This window comes from Echiichthys vipera, assembly GCF_963691815.1.
Source record: "Echiichthys vipera genome assembly, chromosome: 8".
In the NCBI taxonomy this organism is placed as follows: Eukaryota; Metazoa; Chordata; class Actinopteri; order Perciformes; family Trachinidae; genus Echiichthys; species Echiichthys vipera.
In genome coordinates this window covers 14,610,161-14,632,050 of record NC_139833.1, presented here as the reverse complement: position 1 = coordinate 14,632,050, position 21,890 = coordinate 14,610,161, and the positions used below count along the sequence as shown (strand labels likewise).

Below are 21,890 nucleotides of genomic sequence, written 5' to 3'. Positions count from 1 at the left end.
ACATACCTAGCACACAAACATCAATCTGCCTCATTCAAACACGCATCTGCTTTCCCCAGAAATGATTATTCAGTCAATAACAAATGTTGAACTCTTTAAAAACAATGTTTATTCCACACGTCCGTTGAAAAACATTTATTTGATGAACTTTACCACTAAATGTTTTTGAATAAATAATGAAACTGTTGAAGACAAGACACTGAATCACTTATTGCTGTTGTTGGCAGCACCGTTGAGGGTTTAGTAGTCATATGTTTTAGCTAGGAAGCTGACAAAGCCCAGAGACCCTGAAGACAAACAAGCAGAAGTGTGTGTGTTTGTGTGTGTGTGTGTGTGTGTCATCCAGATCTAGAGTGTGACCTTGTGTGTGTTATTTTACTGAGCTGTGTGAGAGATGGTTGTCTGGAAGGCAAAGGTGATGTGGTTTCGTGCGTGATCGAGGTAAGGGTCTGAGAAGGTGTGTGTGTCACCAGAGAAATGTCTCCACTGCATCAGCTCGGACATGCTGAGATGCTTCTGCTGTGTCCCTCCGCGGTCACCCTGACGACCGAGCTGGCACGGCCTATCGGAAGCTTGCTCCTCTTCCTCTGCGACAGCTGAGAATGAAGAAAAGTTTGTGTTAATAAGTGTCAGGAAAGTCAAATACTGGTGTCAGTGTGTGCGGGGCGTCGTATGAGCGCCTACCCTGGAGTGAGCCGTCCATGCTGCAGCTGCAGTTCAGCAGGTCGTGTGTTAGAGAGAGCGTGTCGGTCAGGCTAAAAAGATCTCGCAGTTCACTGGTGGAGAAGCTGGTGTGCTCCGCCCTTTTGCCCAGGTCAACCACCGTCCCAGAAAGCCCCTGTTTGGACACCTGTCTCTGGAATATACGCTCCTCAATAGTGCCTGCGAGGAAGTAACACACAGGGTCATAAAAGCTTCGTTCATGAAATCCTGTATATTCCGGCTCAATGTGTGTGTTTGTCGGAAATTATCGAGGGGATCCTCGACAACTATACAATCTAAGCACAATTACACAAAATGCTTAACAAACAACTAAAATAGCAGGATCATTAAACAGAACCAAATGTGACAAAACAACTGCTAAATGGAAAATAGTAAGACATAAAAAATCAAGAACTCATACTCCAAGCAGAGCATGAAAATGGATCAGTCATTCATAGATAATGTCAGTGATAGCATTAAGTAATAAAGTTATGAAAAATAATTATAGAGGTGTTATGATGGACAAAGGATCTTAAGAAGACAGGACATTTTTGAAGTGGAAAGACATTATTGAATATTTACTGGTATGTTTTCCAATCTGTGACAGCGTTATTAACAGTTAACTTAGTTTTTAACTTAGAGACTGCAGGAAATGAAAAAAATCTGCATAGAGTGTCTCCAATTATAATGAGAGGATAAAGGTACCATAAACTGTTTTAAAGAATAAGGGTAATTGAAATGTATACATTTCAAAATAAACTGCTGCCAATGTTGCTGTCTTTTTGTGATAGAAGACGACAAATTGATGGACAAAGAGATTGCTACATGGTAAAGTGATGAGTTATGAAAGGACAGCTGAGTCTGTGTTGTTGTTTTCTGACCTGCAGTGAGGAGACGATAGATGTGCACAGTCTTCTTCTGTCCGTCTCTCCACACTCGAGCCATGGCCTATACACAGTAGAGAGGGACAAGTTTTACACAATTACACAAATGTGCACAGCACCATCTGGTGGCTATGTCTCACTTGGTATTCAGTTTATTTAATCCTTTGTGCTTTGGACTTATTTCATAACATAAATCCAATATTGAGCCTTGCCTGGGGCTACTCCCATTTCCCCTTAACCACTCCTAGGACAGGTAACCAGGTTAGTTTCTGGCACTTAATTCGCACCCAATTGTCAATTCATCAGCTTATTCTACAGAAACTTTTCTTTTTTTGTTTGTAGTTAAAACAAACTATTGGGGCTGTTGCACAAAACACACTTTGCTTTCTAATTATATAGTTTATTATGTAAATACATCAGCTCTCTATTATCTAAGTCGGAGCATGTCTAACGGCAAACATCATATCTGGAGCCTTGAGGCAAGTTTTATGCCTTTACACGAGTTGCTTATACACTTCACCAGCTTATTTAATAGCTTTCACACCAGACTAAACTAAACACAGTTAATATAACCCAACCCACACAGGTTAGATGTGAAGCATCCCATATTTGTATGTATAAAAGAAAGAAGAGAATAAAAACCAAGAAAACAATGATATAGACTTTCGAGGCATGTCTGTGAGTCTTACCTGAATGTCATTTGCAGGGTTCCAGTCAATATCATACAGCACCAGGTGAGAAGCACCCACCAGATTAAGCCCCACCCCGCCCGCTTTAGAGCTCAGTAGAAACACAAAGTTCTGAGAGTAGGGACTGTTAAAACCATCAACCAGCCGCTGTCTCTGACCGGTCGGGGTTTGTCCGTCAAGTCGGCAGAATGTGTAGCCCACGTGTTCACACAAGTCCTGGAGCAAGTCGAGTGTCTGAGTATAGTTGGACACTACCACCACCCTGCAGGGACACACATACTTTAGTGTATATGGACAAAAACACACACGTGCAAAAGCAAATACCCACACACCCACCTGTCTGATGGGTTTAGTTGTCTGATGGCGGTCAGCAAGTCCGACAGTACCAGAAGTTTCCCAGAGTCAGCAGAGTTAAATCCCCCTGAAGAATAGGATTCTGGGAAGATCTCAACCAGGCCCTCGTACAAAGTGTTCTCCACTGAACCAAGGCCTTCTCTTTCCTAAAAACACAACACAGCACTCACAGTTCTCTAAACACTAAATACCACTTAGACTACAGAATGCTGGCGTAGAGTTTAATAAACAACAACGCAAGTCAGTCAAATAAGATTAATATCTTAAGTGGCTAGATGCAGGTTTACCGACTAGCAAAGAACTTCACCTTGATAGTTGAGTGGAGCAGACCAGGGTGGTTACAGAGCTTCTTCAGTGCGGTGATGCAAGCCAGGTGTGTGTGACTTTGCACGGAGCCCTGAAGGCAGGCTCTGAAGACTCTGTGGGAGAGGAGATGCTTGTACAGCTCTCGCTGCAGAGGGGACGGGTTGCAGAACAATGTCCAGTCGAGACGAGGAGGCAGGTAGCGATTGATGATCTCCTGCGTCCGTCTCAGGGTGAACATGCCGGTCAGGCGAGAAAGCTCCGCTGCCCGCTCTTCTCCCAAAACACTATCCTCCTGTTGGCAGAGACAGATACAAGATCTGGTTTAATGCCAGATTAAGTTATATAAAAGTGAAAGTGAAAGTGAAAGAGAAAGGGGAAAAGAAAGGGGAAAGCATGAGGGACAGAGCTAGCCTTACCGCTGTGCAGGAGGGCTGTCTGGAGCGTAGAATCGGCTCCTCATACACTTTTCTATATGCAGTGGAAGACCCGAGTATCCCCGGGTTAACAAACTCTATAATAGCATAGAACTCCTGCAGGTCGTTCTGTACTGGAGTGCCTTCAAAACACAAAGACAATGCATTATAAAACCTGTGCAAGACATTGTAACTGTCAGTCAGAGAGTCCTTTAAGATTCTCTCAATCCCTTTGTGTCAGAGGTTTCTCTGTATTTCAGCATGAGTGCGCACCTGTGAGTATGACTCTGCGATTACAGCTCAGGCTGCTGAGGGCCGAGGACGTTTTGATGCTGCTGTTCTTCAATCTGTGGCCCTCATCACAAATCACAAGACCGAACTCCACTTTTTGTACCTGAAAGCAGGAGAAAATAATACTATGACACAAAAAAATGATATATGCAGATTTAATTTGGAACAGCGAGACACAAAGTGAACATACCTGCTCCAGGCAGCGCAGCAACATTTCATAGCTGATCACAAGTACGCTGTGAAGAGGGGATAACACAAACTGCTCTATCCTGTGGTCCTGTCAACAAAGAATGTATATTGATGACTTATACAGATAAACCTTTATTGATCCCCAGCAGCGAAATTCGATCGTTGCAGTACAGATGAGTATAGAAGTAACACAAAGTAACCACACAAATAATAAAAGATACAAAACAGGTAATACATGTTAGATTAAGGTAAATATTTGATACTATTACAAAGTTATAAGCTTGACAAAAAGACATTAGAACAAGAAAAGTCAGATCAGCAAGGAATAAGATATAAATACAATTAAACACAAAGTTGCAGAAGAAAGAACACAACAAAAGTACAGAGGGACAAAACATTTGAAGAAAAAGCAAATTAAAATGATCATTTTGTATTTTATTTTATATCTATAACTGTCAATATTATTCCTGTTCTGTTTTTACATGTTACTTGTTGCTGAATTCTCTTAAATACAAAACAACATGAGCTTACGAGTAATGAAATATATCTTTCTACTTGTGCTGCCATTATCCTTTCATCTTCTCTCCTCACCTGATCCACAGTAAAAACACTGATCCTCTCACGGCCCAGCCACTTGTTAAACTCTGCACTCCAGTTGTGCACCAGGCTGCCGGGAGTGACCACAAGGATACGCTTAGCAACTGGTTTCCCACCATAAGGTCCTTGTTTGAGCAAGGTCCAGGACAGTGCCACACTCTGGAGGGTCTTCCCCAGACCCATCTCGTCAGCCAGGATAGCCCCATAGCGACCCACAGCTCTGACGATAAAACACATCAGTGTGATCTATTAGGAACCCTAACAATGGAATAATAATGTGACTGGAACAGCTCCGTTACCTCAAGCCCATCACACACTCGTAGAGAAAGAGCAGGCCGTCTCTCTGGTGAGGTCGCAGGTGAGAAGTCAGATACGGGTCAACAACGACATCAACCACAGGAAGCCCTGACTTGTTGTTAGACCACTGGTGGTTGACAGAGGGACGAGGCATCACCAGTGCACCTGCAAGAGATCCAGAGTGTGTATAAAGACAATTTTTGTACATGAAAACTATAATGACTCCCTGTGTGTGCCTTACATCCAAACTGTCCAGACTTACATAATATATGTAGTGAAGACTTCAGGAAGGAATTTAATTAAAAGGTATTACGTGTATTTTTCTTCAGATCTCTACAATCATCACAGTTTCATCATCAGTGACACTAGTTCAGTATCCAACCCAATGTCTCCCCTTCTGTTCCTAAGTTATGATGTTGACTAATGGACGGAGAGCAAAACTTTAAAAACCAAAAGATGCCAAAAACTGTCAAAAATAACAAACGATGACAGATCATTAAGAACTGGTGTTATGAGTTGACATACCTGGAGCCAGTGGGTCGTGGCGGGGTCTGCAGATTTGTTCCTCCTCTGGTTTGGATACTGGATGATCGGCTCTCCCTAACAGAGTTGGGGAGCAGAAAGGTTTGGAGGCCAAGCGACGAGAGGGAGGTGGAGCGGACTTCGTGTGCGGCTCCTCTTTCTCTACCTGGACCTCTTGAAAACAACGTCCTCTGGCGAAGTCCTCAGCAGGAATGACCCCCATCACCTCCACCTCCTTGCCTCCGATCATCAGGGTCTCTCCCTCGGACAGGGAGGCCAGCTCGGACACTTTGTAGCCACTTCCTACACACAAACACGCAAAAAACACCTGATGAACTTATGATAATGTATACTGGTAGAAATTATTTCAATGAGTTTGAGATGTTCGCTATATTGAAGTGGCCAAAAACAAGTTTTTTGCAGGTTTAAGACAAACAAATTGAAAGTAGGGCTGCAACTAATGATTATTTATACAGTCAATTAATATATTGATTATTTTCCTCGATTAATCTAGTAGTTGTTTGGTCTACAAAATGTCTGAAAATGGGGGTAGAGGAACAAATAAACCAGAAAATATTCACATTTAAGAAGCTGGATTTAGAGAATTTGGACTTAATTAAATAAATGCTTAAACCGATTAACCGAATATCAAAACAGTGTGTGATTAACTGAATAGTTGACAACTAATTGATTAATAGTTGCAGCTGTGACTGAAATACCAAATTTAAATAAATGAAACCAATTCACACAACAAAATGTTATCAATTACTATAGAACAGTGAATATAATCCGTTCCTTCAGTACAAACTGTTTTTAAAACTTTTGCTCCATCAGTCAGTTTTGAAGGCTAAGCTAAAAGAACAACTTGAATTTCTAGCATTTCTGCAGGAGTAAGACTGAAGACAATTAACGGTCACAGGCTCCTTCTCCCACCAGACTAAAACATGATAATAAGTAAAAGACTCCTTGGGGTGTCTCTGTCTCACCCTTGCCAATGTCCTTGCCCTCCATGTCTTTCAGTGTGGCTGTGCGTCCTCTAGTAACCAGGATGGCGTCGCCCTCCCAGCGCTTGTGTTTCTTCTTACTGGCTTTACACCACATCACACTGAAGTAACGCACTCCATCCTGACCGCAGCCAGACCCCACTGGAGGCTGGAGGATTTGAGAAGACCCGGAGGTCGACTGAGGGTAAACATTCACTCCTGTAACACAAAATTGCAACATGGTGAAAAAACAACAGAGATGTCTAAGACACAACTCACCAGCAGAGGTCGCTGCTGCACATCAAGTCTTCACATCATGTTACACCTTCATACCATGATTGTCCATGAACCCTTGGTCATCATGTGTTCCTTTGCTTTTAATGTCACTTTACACTGATAAAGAGATGTAAATAAAGACGTCCCAATTAAGAAAAATCATAAAAGCATGATTGACATGTAATAAACACAAACCCGGTAGCATGTTAACCTTACTTTTTTTTAATAGAAACAAGTAAACAGACTTGCATAACAACGTTACAATACAATCAATATTGTAGTGACACACATTAAATAACAATAACATTGCAAAACCAATTCCACAGCTCCCTTCTTTTGATCACTTAACTGGCCACCACTTCAGCAAACAGACTTCTCTCTTACATGTAAATTCATAAACTGACAGAACAGGATTTGTCGTCTTGTGTTTAAGGCCTTCGGCAGTTGAACTTGTGCTTCAATCCTGGGTATTTGAACATCTCTAAGACCTACAAAAAACACCTGTAACTTTGTGTAGAGTGCTACTTTTTAATGTCTTGGCTATATAATTTTGAATAAAGGCTCCAGTTTTGTTACTTCAAAGTTCTACAAGGAAACGCCTTTTTAATTCATCAGATTAGATTTTTTACATATCACATGGAAAGTTTCTTTACAAAGAATGAACATAGCGTTAGACTTGCAATACCGATACTAGTCAGAGAAATACCTGCCATGCTGCCTAAAATATTGGTATCGGTATCCGTGAGTACGCAGATATGCACAAATCTGACGCCACATAATTTAGCTGCAAAAAATTACTTTAAAAACAGTTTTTTTTTTTTTAATAATGAACTAAAGTTATATGGCATGAATTCTCTATACTGTATGTATAACTTGAGCCAGGCCATACAACAAGCACAGCAATAGTATACAGTGATTTAAAAAGTAATGTTTTTTTTTTAATGCAATGGTATCAGATCTGTAAATTGGTATAGGCTGATACACAAGTTCGAGTATCGTAGTCGGTAAGGTAAAAATTGGATCAGAACATCCCTACTAAGCAATTATGATATGATCTAGGCAGACAACATACTTGTGACACTCCAGTAAATCATTACAGTAAATGCTGTTACCATAACCAGGTCATTAACACTAATGCTGCTAAAACTCCAGGCAGATCTAGGCAGGAAAAGCACCATCATGTTACTCATTATTATATATTTATATTCCCTTCCAAAACCTGGACATTCACATTTATTTAACCCATGGTCAGTCACAGTGTTAGTTATGTGAGCATTTAAAAGTTTTGTTGCCGCTTCTGTCATTAACTGCGGTAATGATAACACATTTTTAACACAGACGAGCATGAACACAGACTGGTGGCAACCTAGGTCAGCCTTATCTGGCAATACGCAAACCAGCTTTCAGTGTCTGTACGAGGCACTATGTTTCCAAAGGAAATTGAAGTTCTGAAACAGCTCTTAAACATAAAACTGATGGGTGTGATTACTCCTCGGCTTCATCTCCACGGTCCCTTTCTAACACTGGACACAGATGTGTTTGATCATGGTCGTTATAGAGGAATTGGTAGTCCGTGTCTCAGTCGAGCAGCCCTTAGTTTTTCCACTTTGATCTTGGCTCTTAGAAGTTCCTCCTCCAGTTCCTGTTTCCTCTTCAGCCCCTCCCTCTTCTCCTCTAGGTAAATGGCTACCTTCTTGTGATTGGCTAACACCAACTCGTGCTCCTCTTTGGCTAGGTGCAGAGGGCGAAACCTGTCTGGCTCAAGATGAGGGTAGATGTCGTTGGGGTAGAGGTCGTGGCGTAAGGGCAGCGGGGAGGGGGAGAGGGGGATATTAACAGAGGAAGGTACGGGAGACAGGGAAGCTTCATAATCGTGGATGCTGCTCAAGTCCTGCTCCCCCTCCTGCTCCTGGACTCCATCCAGCTCTGGCTCTGTGTGTGTGGAGAGGATGGGCAAGTCTGGCGGTGGTTTAACATCCTCCTCAGGGTCCAGCTGGACCACCTCATGCGGGATACTTGGGACGGCTGCTGAGTAATCCTGGAGTCCAGCCAGAGAGGAGCTACTGCCAGGATGTTCGACAGGAGAGTTGTGCTTGCTGTATATTAATCTACAAATGGAATGAAGGATAAAAACAAGTTAGAGCTGTACAGATGATACTATTTCCTTGCCATTTCACATAATAATGCATTTTCTATGACATATTTAGAGATAGGTATTCTCATGAAGGAATTTATCTTTAAAAAAAACTGCAGAGATCATCGATATAACATGCCTCAGCCTAACTTCCTTTACTTTCGGCAGCACTCGGACCTTGAACCAAACTCAAAATATTAGTTTGGGGTCCAATTTGTCAGAAATTAAAGTGGCTGACAATCAATATGAAGAGAAGAGTTGAGTATTTCCCATGTGCATAAGAACAAACTACAAAGGGGAAGTTTGCTGCCAGTTAATCACAGCAGAACACTGTGTTTTCCTGTTGAGCCTGACGATGTACAGCGAGTGAGATCTGCCTGGGCTTTGCAGCTGTGACTTCAGCCCCTCCTTTCCTTCCTCCTCTACTAGCTGAATCAGAATTGTGACATACTGTTAATGATGTATGTGCTCGCTAAACTCTCACCTGACTGTTGTGATAGGTCTGTATTGAAATGTGTGTCTGTGCTCGTCGGTGTATATCACACTGTACCTGCGCAGTGCCTGGTCCTTTTCATGGATGGGCACATGGTGAAACAGGTGAGGGATCATCTCCATAATTCTCCTGGTTGGCTCGGAAATGCTCGCTCTGTACTCTGGCTGGGCGTGTCTCCGTTGCATCACTTCCTGCTTTGCTGACTCCTTCAGCCTCTTGTAGAGGGTCCTGAGGCCCTGAGCGGTGCGATGGGGTCTGTCCCCTCCCAAGGCGTTGTATTGCTCTGCCACAGTGTCCCAGCACTTGTTCTTGTCCACGATCACAGCATGCTTGTTCGTGTGCTCCTCCAGGATGCGGATGTGAGGACGGACCAGCTTCAACAAGTCCAGCTTCTCGGAGAGGGTGAAGTTGGAGGAGCGAGCTTTACCCACCATACTGGACAGAAATACAGAGCTGGATGCCATCTTATAGCATAGCGGACTGACACAGACCAAGTCAGGCCTATGGCTGTCAGCGTTCAACAGCCACACTCAATAATAAAGCTCCTCACTCTTCCCACCTGTCTGTTTTTGTCCCTGCTGCTGGCTTCTCTTGGTCCACACTAACAAGGGTCTCACTCCCATATATTTCTAATTTTCTTCTTCTAAATCAAACATAAGCTATGTCTAAAATGTGCATGGACTCATACACTGCTCCTAGGTTCCCTCTCAGCCACGTTGCACAACAAAAACAGGCTGTGCTGCACACAATAAGAATCAGGCTTAACTAGGCCAGCCTCGTTTAGGCCCCCGCCTACCGCGGAGGGCTTTGGATGAATTCCTCCCAGCTTAGGCTGACGTAGCTAAGCCGCTTAAACCCAGCCCGACCTACTTACAGCTCGGTCTCTCTAAACCTCAACCCAGGCACAGCCACACTGCCTCTACATTATAACACAAGGGCAGCGGCAGCAGCACATGAGACTGCACACGTGGACATGACCCTCTTTAAACAGTGCACTACAGGTTATAAAGGGTCAGGGGTCTATTTTCCAAAAGTGTGTGACGCTTTGATATAGCGCTGGCTTAACTATCAGTGGGGGGAGGGGTTTGGGAGCGCGCTGCGCGTGTCCGCAGGGCTGGAGCGTTTATGTCCCTTTTTCTGCAGCCGTCCACAGTGAATGCACAACGGATCTGACATACGGATTGATATGATTAAAACACGTGTTCGGGGGGCGCGTGTGGTGGCAGAGGGAGAAGCCGCGCGTGTGTCCAGGGTGGAAAGCAGCGGCACTAGTTGCTCTTGCAGGAGGAGGGAGCGGTGGCTCACTGATCCTGAGCACAGTCCTAATCTGCCCGGCGCTGCCGCTGCACTACCCCGCTAATTTGCATAATGCTGGACCTGCTGTCACTCAGCCTCAGTCCGCCTGGTTTAACATCCGTCCTCAGTGTGGATGTGTTGTTACTATGAGCCATAGAGACTGCAGAATAACAGCGCTGTCACTTAAAGCGGCGTCATGCGGTTTTTCATGTAAAAGCTGGTATATTGAACAAAAACGCACCATCCAATGGGCACGAGGGACATTTAACTAAAGTACAATGGTGCTAAGTGACTCCGCAGGTTCATTATTATCGGGTAGGCAAAAGAAGAGACAGCATCCTGCTGGAGTCGCAGTGAAGGTGATGGTGTTTTTAACAATGAATCTCGGTGTGTGTGTGTGTGTGTGTGTGTGTGTGTGTGTGTGTGTGTGTGTGGGGCTGGGTGTGTGGGTGTGTGTGTGCGTGTGTGACTATAATGAATTCAGGGGTTTTGTGTTAAAGCTTACAGGGGTTGTGGTGAGTTCAACCAGACTACCTCTAAAACAAGGGAACTGAATCAAAAACCTCTTTATAGCTTTTTAAAAGGAACCGTAAGAGTAAACCTGTGCAGAATTCAGTTACAGGTGTTCCACAATAACCGGCATCTCAGCCAAAGATGCAGGGAGATGATTCAACGACAGGCTTCCATCATTTTTGATCATTTGTCAGCGAATCAGTCTATTAGTGAAGCTAATTTTCATATCTGTGAATCAGTGATTTGTAGGTATACATCAATAAATGGGACCTGCTACTAACATATGGACACAAATACAGAAATGAAGGAGAACAAAAATGTAGAAATAAATGTAAAGCATGTATTTGTGTATTTATTTTTTACATGTATGCACTTATTTATTTATACATTTATTTATGTTTTCATTTAATTTATTTATTTCCGATGTGTTTATTTATGCATGTATTTATTTTTACATTTATTTATGCATTTATTTATTTATGTATTAAGACTTATTCATTTTTAGTCCTCCATACTAATATTGGGATCCTAAGAGATAGATATTATATATTTGTTTTCTCCCAAATTTCTTGATTGAATTTTTGGAGTCAGGTAAAGAAAGGTTCAACGGTTGCATACTGCGTCAGAGCGTAAAAATAAAAAACCCAACATTAATCCCACTATCCCTCTCAACAACCCATGTCAGACGTAGTCACAGTTAATAACTTGGTAATTAACTAACTTATAACATAAGTAAATAATTGAGATACAATGAGACAAAATAGAGTAAAAACTGAAAGTAACAGTAAAAGTAAATAAAGGTTTAAAGAATAAAAAAAGGGGGGGGGGGGGTTCTCTCCCTCCAAGTATGAGAAACATCCTCAGCATCATCAGGAAAGATATTATTTTTAAGTTAATACTAGAGGTCGGATCAGCTGCATAATGAATTCAGTATGTCAACAAAAAACAGAGCAAACATGTATTATTTGTACTGTATATTGTCAAACCTGCTAGAGCTCTTACAGTTTGACGTTTTCTTCTATTACACACTCAAATAAAGTAAGACTTAAAGCTTATGAACATCATTTTATATTTAGGTATTTCTTGAGCATTTAAAGTGTACACTCATTGTAAATAACCTTAAAAAGAAGAAAATTAATAAAATGTTTATATGCCACTCATCTGCATTTAATTGAGCACTAATTAGGTGTCTGGTCAAGATCTCAATATGGTGTCAGTGAGTGTAAAAATGTGTTCCCTTCACTCTCACACACACTACTTTATACAACCATGCCTATTACAATAGCAGTATTGTACATTCTTCCACACCTGAATGTTTGTTTCTGTGTTTGTTTATTAAGATCCCAATTAGCTTTTGTATCGCAGCAGCTATTGATAACTGATGTCCACATAGTGACAATACAGAAGTTCACATTCACATTCACATTCACTACTCATCACATAATGCGATGAAATACACATCTACTGTAAATAAAACAATAACAATTGACAGAAATTAAATAACACAAACAAACACAAAGGAAACAGACTGGCTCTGACTGAACCTACCATCATCTAACAGATAAATATAATTTAACATAGAATGCCCATGAATACTTAATAATGACTAATTTCTTTTTAAATAATGCTCTTTTAGAGTTTTTTTAAAGACCATATAAATATGACTAAGAAATGATGATGTCATGGGTAATTTTGCCATACAGTATATTGCAGATATTCCCTTTCTTTAAGATAGATATTTGCCTAAAAATGAATAGTATCAGGTCAAAATGTTGCCAGATAAAACCCCAGTGTGGTTTTGTTGTACGATCTCCATGAGTATTCTAGTCCGTACCGGGTACTGTCCCGACCACAAGTCTCTGTCTTACCTGCTGGTCTGTTGTCTTCCGTGCACTCTTCCTCGCCAGTGTTAGGATGCTTCGACTCAGCCTCGTTTTCCGTACTTTCCGCTGCATTGAGAACACGAGCCAAAGCCCTTGACAAGGCTGGAGCAGGCTGGGTAACTTTGAGCTGGACATCGTAGTCTGTTTTACTCGGAGCCGGTGCTGCTAGACTTCTGTGGACCTGAACGATGACAAGAGAAAAGACTATTCACAACCTTAAGACGTCTGAAACAACCCTGGATGATGAGAATCAAAAGAATACCTAGGAAGCATTCTGTAGGTTTAATGTTGTGAATCCTTTACCTTTTCCAGCACATTGCCTAAACCAGGTTTAGGGGTAAGGGGCTTGGATTCAGTAGATGCTCCAGGAGGCACAAACCGAGGCTTTTTCACAGCGTTACCGAAGAGCTGGCTGGGAGCTCCTGAGCGTCGCATTCTGTTACGGACAATCCACAATAATCTAAATGCTAAAGAGAGAAGAGGATTACTGTAGTATCAACAACACTAACAAGAATTCAATATGATAATTTATTGTCTTCCAATGGAATCGTATCATGATGAAATCATATATCGAGATACACAATCACGCCATATAAATTGATAAGCACACACTAACTCAAATTTATTCATTTGAGTGAAATTATTTATATTTGTTTTTATAATTTCACTTTAAACTGTTGTGTTAATTTTGCAGTAAATATTTTAATTAAATGAGAATTAAATAAAATAATTCTACTAATAGAAATTTAATTGAACATGGGAGTTTACCATGTGGTTATTTCATATAAAGTATTTATTTATTGAATTATAAGAAAACATGCTATATTTCGTGTGTATCAATATGAAGAAATTAATTTTTTTTTATTTATTTATTTATTTCAGACTTGTAATCCAAAGATGAAAAAAAAAACACATTGAAAAAAAAGAAAAGAAAGAAAAATCAACAATTTACACATACAGTCTGAAAAGGGGATGGAAGGAAGCAACGCTTTAAAGATGTGCAAAGCTAATCCTTCCTAGTCCTTTTAAGCATATAAATATGTCAATTAACTCAGTGGATCAAACAGCCCCCTACAGACCTTAAAATATTATTTCATGACAATCTAAAGCTTTGATACAATTAATCACTTTAACGATTTATAATACACATAACAAAAAATGCCTTAAGTTCCATCTTCACAAACCCAACACAAGTTTGCTATATTTCCTGTCCCTTTGTTAGCTTCATGAAGACACCACTTAGGGTCCGGCAGGTTGGCGTGTGATGGATATGTAACATTTCAGTAAATTATTTGTCACCATTAAGACAAGGAAAAAGCACTGTGTAAAAATGAAGTGCTAGCAAATTATATTGAATTGAAAGGGTAAGTAATTCGTTTCGAAAGATAGAGGTTGTTGTTGATTAGAATTTTTTTTTATATTGAGTTTAGTATGGAGGACTTAACATGACTTAAGTCTCAATAAATAAATGCATAAATAATACAGGAGTAAATAAATAAATGCTGAAATAAAATAATTAATAAATACATGAATACATGGATTAAAAATAAATAAAAGAATAAATGCATGCATAAATGTATGAATAAATAAGGGAATAAATAAATATGTAAATAAATGCATAAATAGATACAGGGATAAATAAATAAATGCCTAAATTAAATAATTAATGAATGCATAAATATCTATTATAAATAAATTAAAGAACAAAATGTATAAATAAATAAGGGGATAAATAAATAAAAGTATAAATAGATACAGGATAAATAAATAAATGCTGAAATAAAATAATAAATGAATGAATAACTATTATAAATAAATTAAAGAACAAATGCATATACAAATGTATAAATAAATAAGGGAATAAATAAATAAATGCCTAAATAGATACAAGGATGAATAAATAAAGGGTGAATTAAAATAATTAATAAATGCATGAATAATTATTATAAATAAATTAAAGGACAGAGAGCATGTATAAATGTATAAATAAATAAGGGGATAAATAAATAAATGCATAAATAGATACAGGATAAATAAATAAATGCTGAAATAAAATAATTAATGAATGAATAACTATTATAAATAAATTAAAGAACAAATGCATATATAAATGAATAAATAAACAAGGGGATAAATAAATAAATGCATAAATAGGAGGATGAAGGATGAATAAATAAAGGGTGAATTAAAATAATTAATAAATGCATGAATAATTATTATAAATAAATGCATACATCCATTATAAATGAATAGGGAGAAAAATACATAAATAAATATTCCTCCGTACTAGCGACGATGAATTAACATAGAAACGTCAACGTAATAACCGGGAACATAACGAGGGATTGTATGTATTTATTCCAGACTTGTGACTCTGGAAGTCTCTGACCTGTTAACGTGAACAGTCTCACGTCTCCTTAAATCACCAACACATTACACAGCCTGTCTCCACCTGCATTAACCTGTGGCATCACGCTGTTAGCAAGCGAGCTAACGCGTAACACTGCTGACCCGGTTTAAACTGTAACATCATGTTTGAAAACGTGTGACAACGTGTCGTGTACATACCCGGACGAACTACAAGTTTGTTGAAAACATTTAAAACCACAAAAAGTCACTAAATTACACAAAATCGATTCGTCTTTTCTCTTCCTTTTCTTCGAGTCTGTTCGGGTTCTCCCGCTGAATGAGTGGAGGAACGTGATTGGTTGAATCCCCGACAGTGGGCGTGGCCACGGTGCGTTTGGGTGCGTTTGATTTGTTCACGGCAGCAGTTCAGGCTCCACGTCCCCCATTGAAATCCCGCAACCCGTCGATCCCGAGTGGTGAATCGAGTACACCTAGGACCTCCTAATGCTAACCTCACTTCACCCCTTTAATAACAGGATCAGGTTTTTAACTATTTCAAAATTAAAATAATCTCTTAATTAAACTGCAAACAAACGATGTAATTCTCTACTATAAACACAAACAAAAACAAAACAATACATTTGATTGTCAATTTATTAATTATACAAGGAAAATTTCACATCCATAAATCTACATTTTTAAATCTCGGCCAATTTTTAATCCCTTCAAACTTGAATTTCGGGATTATTTTGAGTCTATCCTAATTATTAATAATAGGAAAAGTATGTATACAGCTGATATACTACAATAACATGTGATAACACATTATAGCCTCCCTGTAAGTTACATTTTTCTTATTGTGTATTTAAGTAAACTCTCTCTTCTTAAATCATAATGTAAGATTGTAATGTTCATTGAAAGGAAAAATGACTGCCTTATACACAGTTTATAAATATATATTAAAGTATGAACTGTTTTAACTGTTTGAGTCATATGATGTTTGTGAGAATTTGCAGATAAAGTATCGGGAAAAAAACAAAACAAAAGAAGGAGGAGAACATTTTGGTGAGGTTTTAGATATGATTGGCTACTTCCAAAAAATATGTTTTTATGTATTGTTTATTTTATATTATAGCATAATTTGTCTTATTCCTTCCACCGGCTTTGACTTCATGATTTTATTGAAGCCATTTCATTTGAATTTAATCAAATTAACAGTCTTGGTGATAAAACATCTACTCTAAGTACGGTATTTACACTCCACTACATTTTTTTGACACATATAGTACTTTAAAGAATATTACATATTATTACATATTACATATTTTTATTTAAACCTATAATGAGCATATAAACAGTATAAAATAATTTATATTGGCTCTGTGACACAGTGACAAGCAATAACATTCAAATGTAGCATCCATGTTAATGTATAAGTCATTATAAACCATAAACCTTTGATACACAAAAGACATTTTGCGGAAAAGTCTCACATTCCTTAAGTGGAAATTTCAATGCACAGCTTGTATTTTTACATTGTGGTATTGCTCCTTTTGAAAATAAATAAATAAATAAAAAAACTTAGAGATTGTGAATACTTCTTCTACCTCTGAGCAGAAACGGAAGTTCACAGACTATAAAGGGACTGGGACGAGTCCAGGGTTTGGGTTGCTCTTTGATTGTTGTGGTCTGACAGTGTCATCTGACGTTGTGCAGTCTGTAATCCAATCAGGGAGAGAGAGAGAGTGTGTAATCCATGTTAATCCTACATCCAGAGAGCGAGAGAGAAACCTAGGATAGGGTGGGTCATTAAGAGAGACAGAAACAGCTGAAGGACTGCAGTAATCTCTTGCTTTAGTTTTACTGGTGAGGCAGAAAGGAAAACTCACTCCTGCAGAATGTCTCTGTTTTTTTTGGTGTCTCCTCTCCTGTAATTCTGTCTGTCTCTCAGATCAGAGCTCGTCTGCCAGCTGCCTGCGTGTGTCCAGAACCCTTGTTGTCAGGGATACCTCTCCATGGAGACACATCCCCAAAGGTAGGGGAGGGATTTAAGGGAAAGGAGACCCTCACCTTGATGGAGCAACAAGTCAAGAGAGGATAAAGAAGGGAAGACCGTAGTATTAGTGCAGAGAAAACAAGGGAAGGCCACCCAAGTGGAGTGGAAATCAACAGAAGGAAAGAAGAAGAAAGAAGTGGATGAAGTGAGAGTTATTTTGTCAGGTAGGAATTTTATTGTCAGTGTTTGAAAATACAGTGTTTCACGTGTTTTCAGACGAAAATATTGAGCCAACACTGTGGCAAGATTTGAGTTTTATTCCCTTAACCTTTGTCATGTTTGTGTAATCTGTCTGCGTGGTTGTAGGATGGGCTATGATCTGGAGAGGTTTGTGGGCTATGTGAATGAGGGTCTTCTGTGTTGCGTGTGTCGAGACGTGTTGGAGCGCCCCCTCCAGGCGCCCTGCGAACATACCTACTGCAGCGCCTGCATCAGCAGCTGGCTGGTCCATCACCATTCCTGTCCCGAGGACAGACTTCCACTGGACGTGGGCAGTCTCAAACCACTGTACAGGTCTGTCTCTGCATGCTAGTTTCTTTCATTATCTCTTCATTGTGACTGTTTACGCTTCACTTTCACTATTTCTTCCTTCTATTCAGTGGTCACACGTGTACACTGCTCTATGTGCTCACCCTTATTTCTCTGATGCTGTTTCGATGAAAGGTACATGCGTAATGACCTGAACCGCCTGCAGATACGTTGTGTGAATGCAGGGCAGGGTTGTGAGGAGGTCTGCTCCCTGGAGGGCCTGCACACACACGAGGATGAGTGCGAGTTTGCCTTCATCTCCTGCTCTAACACAGGTGTGAAACCCTACACTGACCTCATCTAATGTGTCATTTGTTATGCATATCAGTAGTGGTGGATGTGGCTGTGGATGTAGGGGATGTAAAAGTAACGTGACACCTGTGATTGTGTGTGTGTGTGTGTGTGTGTGGGAGCAACAGGTGGCTCTTTTGTTGTCATGGCTACCTCCCAAACTAGTGCACCTTTGAGACTTGTTCAGCTCCCACAGACCTCACACATGGTGCATTCAGGGTCAACTTTCCATCACTCTTTAATGAGCAGTTTAAAAGTGTGTATGTGTATGTATAAACACGTGTGTGCTCCTGTGCTCACAGAGTGTCTGTGACCTGTCATTGGCAGGTGGAGAGTACATATGTTACTGTTGTGGTAGGTAAAGTTTCATAGTGTGTGCATGCAGTGTGGCTTTTTTGTGTGTTATGTAAATGTTATGCACTACAGACACTTACAGCAACATACAGTTTTACACAAGATTCATATTTCTGTCGCTGTCTATGATTTCTGTGATTTGTTATTCAGTTTCAAAGATGAGGCATTTATACCATACTGTCTTTCCTGTACTTTTATTGTAAAATTGGTAATTCTATCTTCACTTCCACAAAGTAGAACATTGTTGTTGTTGTTTTTCTAGAATTTAACCTTAAAGACTTAAAGAATAGTCAACTACTATGTTGGGACAAAATCCGGAGCATGTTACATTTACATTTGCAATTAAAATGAGACCTTTTTAACTCTGGAAGGTAATCTGAGACAGGTTTCTTATAAAGACACAGGGGTCTCCACTTTTAAGAGCTCCACTGAAATGAAGAGGGATTGATTGATTGTATCTGACCAGTCTTAAAGATTTTATATAGTGTTACTTGAATAACACAAAGAATTTGCAATATTAAAGTAAAGTAACTGCCCCTCTTCTTGTGAAACACTATTTTGGTACTGTGTCCACTCCTTTGTTTACTTCTGCAACTTTGTTTTCATTTAAATATCCCATATTGTTACACAGCCTGTATTCAGAAACTAAGCCTTTAAACTAGCCGTCAGGACTTCTGTAGAGGTGTGATGTCACAACTACGTATACTATACACCGTAGGTAGAAAGTGCAGCTACAGTGCTATCAGAGCAGACTAGACTTTTTCTGGAGGGGTCTTATAGTGACATGCGCTAAAACTGAGCATATCCAACAGAGGGTGAATAAAAGTATATTCAGACGGACACTATGAGAAAAAGGTTTAGTTTTTTGAAGAGCATGTAAAGATGTTCAGGTAGAAAATACATTTGTGAACCTGAAAATGTAGGACCTTTAAAGCTGTATTAGCAAACCAAATTTCATTTTGTAACATGCTGTTTAGATTAAAATTAGAGAACAAAGTATATATTCTTGATTTATTCTGAAATATTTTTTTATTGTTCAGAATTTTAATAGAATATCCACTGCTGTACTAGCATGTTTTTTTTTCTCTGAAAAATCCTCAGCGACAAAGTAATGTCTAAGAAACCCACTACAGTTACTAAACTGTGGAAGAGACTGAAAAGAATGGATCAAGATCAAACCAGAGCAGTGTGAGAAACTAGTGATGTCCTGTGGGCGCAGATGTGCTGAAGTCATTCAAAGCAAAGGCCTCTACACTTCCTATTCTCTTGTGAAATTCTGAACGATAAAAAAATAACAATTTTTCAGAATAAATCAAGTATTAATAATTGTTTTCTAATTTTGATCTAGAGTGTACATTGAGTATGTGGTTGCTTCATGCGAGGCCTGTCCATCTCTGTGCTCATGTCCTGTCAGGTTGTCCTGTGCAGGTGGAGAGGAGGGGTCTGGAGGCTCACCTGTCCGAGTGTAACTTCCGCAGCAGGGAGTGTCCTAATGGCTGTGGACACACCCTTCTCTCCATTGACCAATCGCAGCATAACTGTGTTGCAGAGCTGCGCACAGAAGTGGAGATGCTCAGGTAATTGTGAACACAGGGGTAACTGTTATAGTTTACTTTAGGTTCTTAGATCATAATTTCGTGTCACTGAATATTTACGTCAGGGCAGAGATGCTGTGTAAGGTGGAAGAGGTGAGACGAGAGATGGAGTCTCGGTTGGATTCGCAGAGGAGGCACATGGTGCAGAAAGAGTCGCAGCTGAAGAATGACGTGGAGGAGCTCAAGGTGACCTGACAGTTATTTCCTCAGTTTTTAAAGTCACAACAGGGCTGAAGTAAAGATTAACTGGCACATTACTTGAGCTCCCATTTAGTGAGTGCTGTCTCAAAGCGGTCAGGCTCTAGTCTTGACTCAAGACACTACTTGCCGAAATTTTAAATACAAAGATAATCTCATTATGTATTAGGATATTTTAAGTATCCAACAGAACAACTGTTAAAAATATTTCTTAAAAAAAAAGTTTAATTTCATTTTATAATTTAGTTGTTTTTCTACAGCTTTCGATCGTATCACATGATCTTCATCAGCCGTTTTTATTTCCATTTTTTGAGCACTCTCAACAGAGTTGGTCTAAAAGTTGAGATTCAATCTAAAACAAGTATTAAATAGTTAAGACTTTCATAATTGAATGTCTATAAAGTGCTCACTCTTTGGGGTGTTTATTCTTACTGTTGTTTCAGTCTTTATACTTTAATCCTTCAGTGTAGTTCTCTTAAGTGAATCTACTTTTAGGACAAATTTGTTTGACCCACCACTGTCAATAACTCACACTGTGAACCATGTTGATGTATGTTCAGTAAATCTTGTGTCCTCTCCGTGCAGGGTCAGTTGTCCCGTGTGATGTGTGACATGCGAGCCCTGATAGGAGCAGAGCGTCTGAGAAGACAGGAGCTGGCAGAAACAGAGCTGGAGAAGAGGGAACTGCTGGAGCTCCTCAGAGACCTAAAGCCAACCAGGAGTCAACATCCCGTCGAACAGGAGGAGCTGCACACAGAGCCGACGAGACACCAGGAGAGGAAGGCATCTTTACATGCCTCCAGTCTGTCACTACATTCAGCTCAAGCCGTAAATATATCGGGGCCACCTCCATCGCCTCAGCTGGGAGAGGGGACGCGCAAGGGTGGAACCAGGAGCCTGACGCTAGACTGCATCAAGAGGAAGAATCGGGAGGTGACGGTCATCTGAGTGGACTGGACTGGTGGGGGGTTAGCCAAACCACAAATGATTGAATCTTTATTTTTGTATGATTTGGCTAATAGTTTAGTTATGAAAATATAGTGTGTATAGTAAGTTCTGTAGTTTCTATAATGATGAGGTTTTTTTTTTTTAAATCGGTGTAAATTAACAGTTGAAAGAAGAGAAAAATAGTCTGCTGTGGAATTAACTATGTTGTGTTTGTGTAATTCTACAAACAAGTTAAATTTCAACAATGTGACAGTGAACAGACGTGAAGTCATTTTGTAGACTGACCACAGATAACATCCGCAAACAGATCATTGTGTAATGTCTCTCGATTTTGTATCCCTCAGGTTTTAATTAAAAATAATTACTTCAAGTAATTTGCTTGCTCTCAGGATCAAATTATTCCTCATTAAGGATCCATCCGACGCAGTATTTTCTAATGAGAAAATGTTTTTAAATGGTCAAAGCCAACCAAAAACATTTTTTAATAGTTTTTTTACTCTGTGTAATCATTAACAGTCTAAGTTACAGAAAAACAAGGCATACATGGTGAATCTTGGAGGACAGCTGGCAAAGCGTTCACATTATATTATTATGGCTTTGATTTATATAGCTCCTTGAGCACTGAGAAAGGCGCTTTACAGAGTCCAGGTTCCATTCATTGACACAGACATACATGGTGGTGGTAAACTACAACGTAGTCCCAGCTGCCCTGGGGCAGACTGACAGAAGCGTGGCAGCCAATCAGCGCC

At 39.8% G+C, this 21,890-nt stretch overlaps 3 protein-coding genes across 3 annotated transcripts; 1 reads left to right on the top strand and 2 right to left on the bottom strand.

Moving 5' to 3' along the window:
- Positions 1–375: 375 nt before the first annotated feature.
- Positions 376–13,257, bottom strand: rad54b (RAD54 homolog B; the record flags this gene model as incomplete). The annotated part of the gene is made up of 15 exons (XM_083917666.1): positions 376–596; positions 685–882; positions 1,584–1,650; positions 2,276–2,537; positions 2,612–2,775; positions 2,937–3,227; positions 3,352–3,491; positions 3,622–3,742; positions 3,830–3,916; positions 4,420–4,645; positions 4,725–4,887; positions 5,248–5,547; positions 6,231–6,446; positions 12,808–13,003; positions 13,126–13,257. 15 exons carry the CDS (start codon positions 13,255–13,257, stop codon positions 376–378), a joined length of 2,784 nt encoding a protein of 927 aa, XP_083773792.1.
- Positions 8,056–9,594, bottom strand: LOC310950008 (fibrinogen silencer-binding protein-like; the record flags this gene model as incomplete). Its single annotated transcript, XM_083917667.1, has 2 exons — positions 8,056–8,611; positions 9,188–9,594. The coding sequence occupies 2 exons, from the start codon at positions 9,592–9,594 to the stop codon at positions 8,056–8,058; spliced, it is 963 nt and encodes a 320-aa protein (XP_083773793.1).
- Positions 13,258–17,534: 4,277 nt separating the features above from the next.
- Positions 17,535–21,141, top strand: rnf41l (ring finger protein 41, like; the record flags this gene model as incomplete). Its single annotated transcript, XM_083918868.1, has 6 exons — positions 17,535–17,740; positions 17,891–18,030; positions 18,374–18,400; positions 19,815–19,977; positions 20,061–20,181; positions 20,779–21,141. The coding sequence occupies 6 exons, from the start codon at positions 17,535–17,537 to the stop codon at positions 21,139–21,141; spliced, it is 1,020 nt and encodes a 339-aa protein (XP_083774994.1).
- Positions 21,142–21,890: the final 749 nt, after the last annotated feature.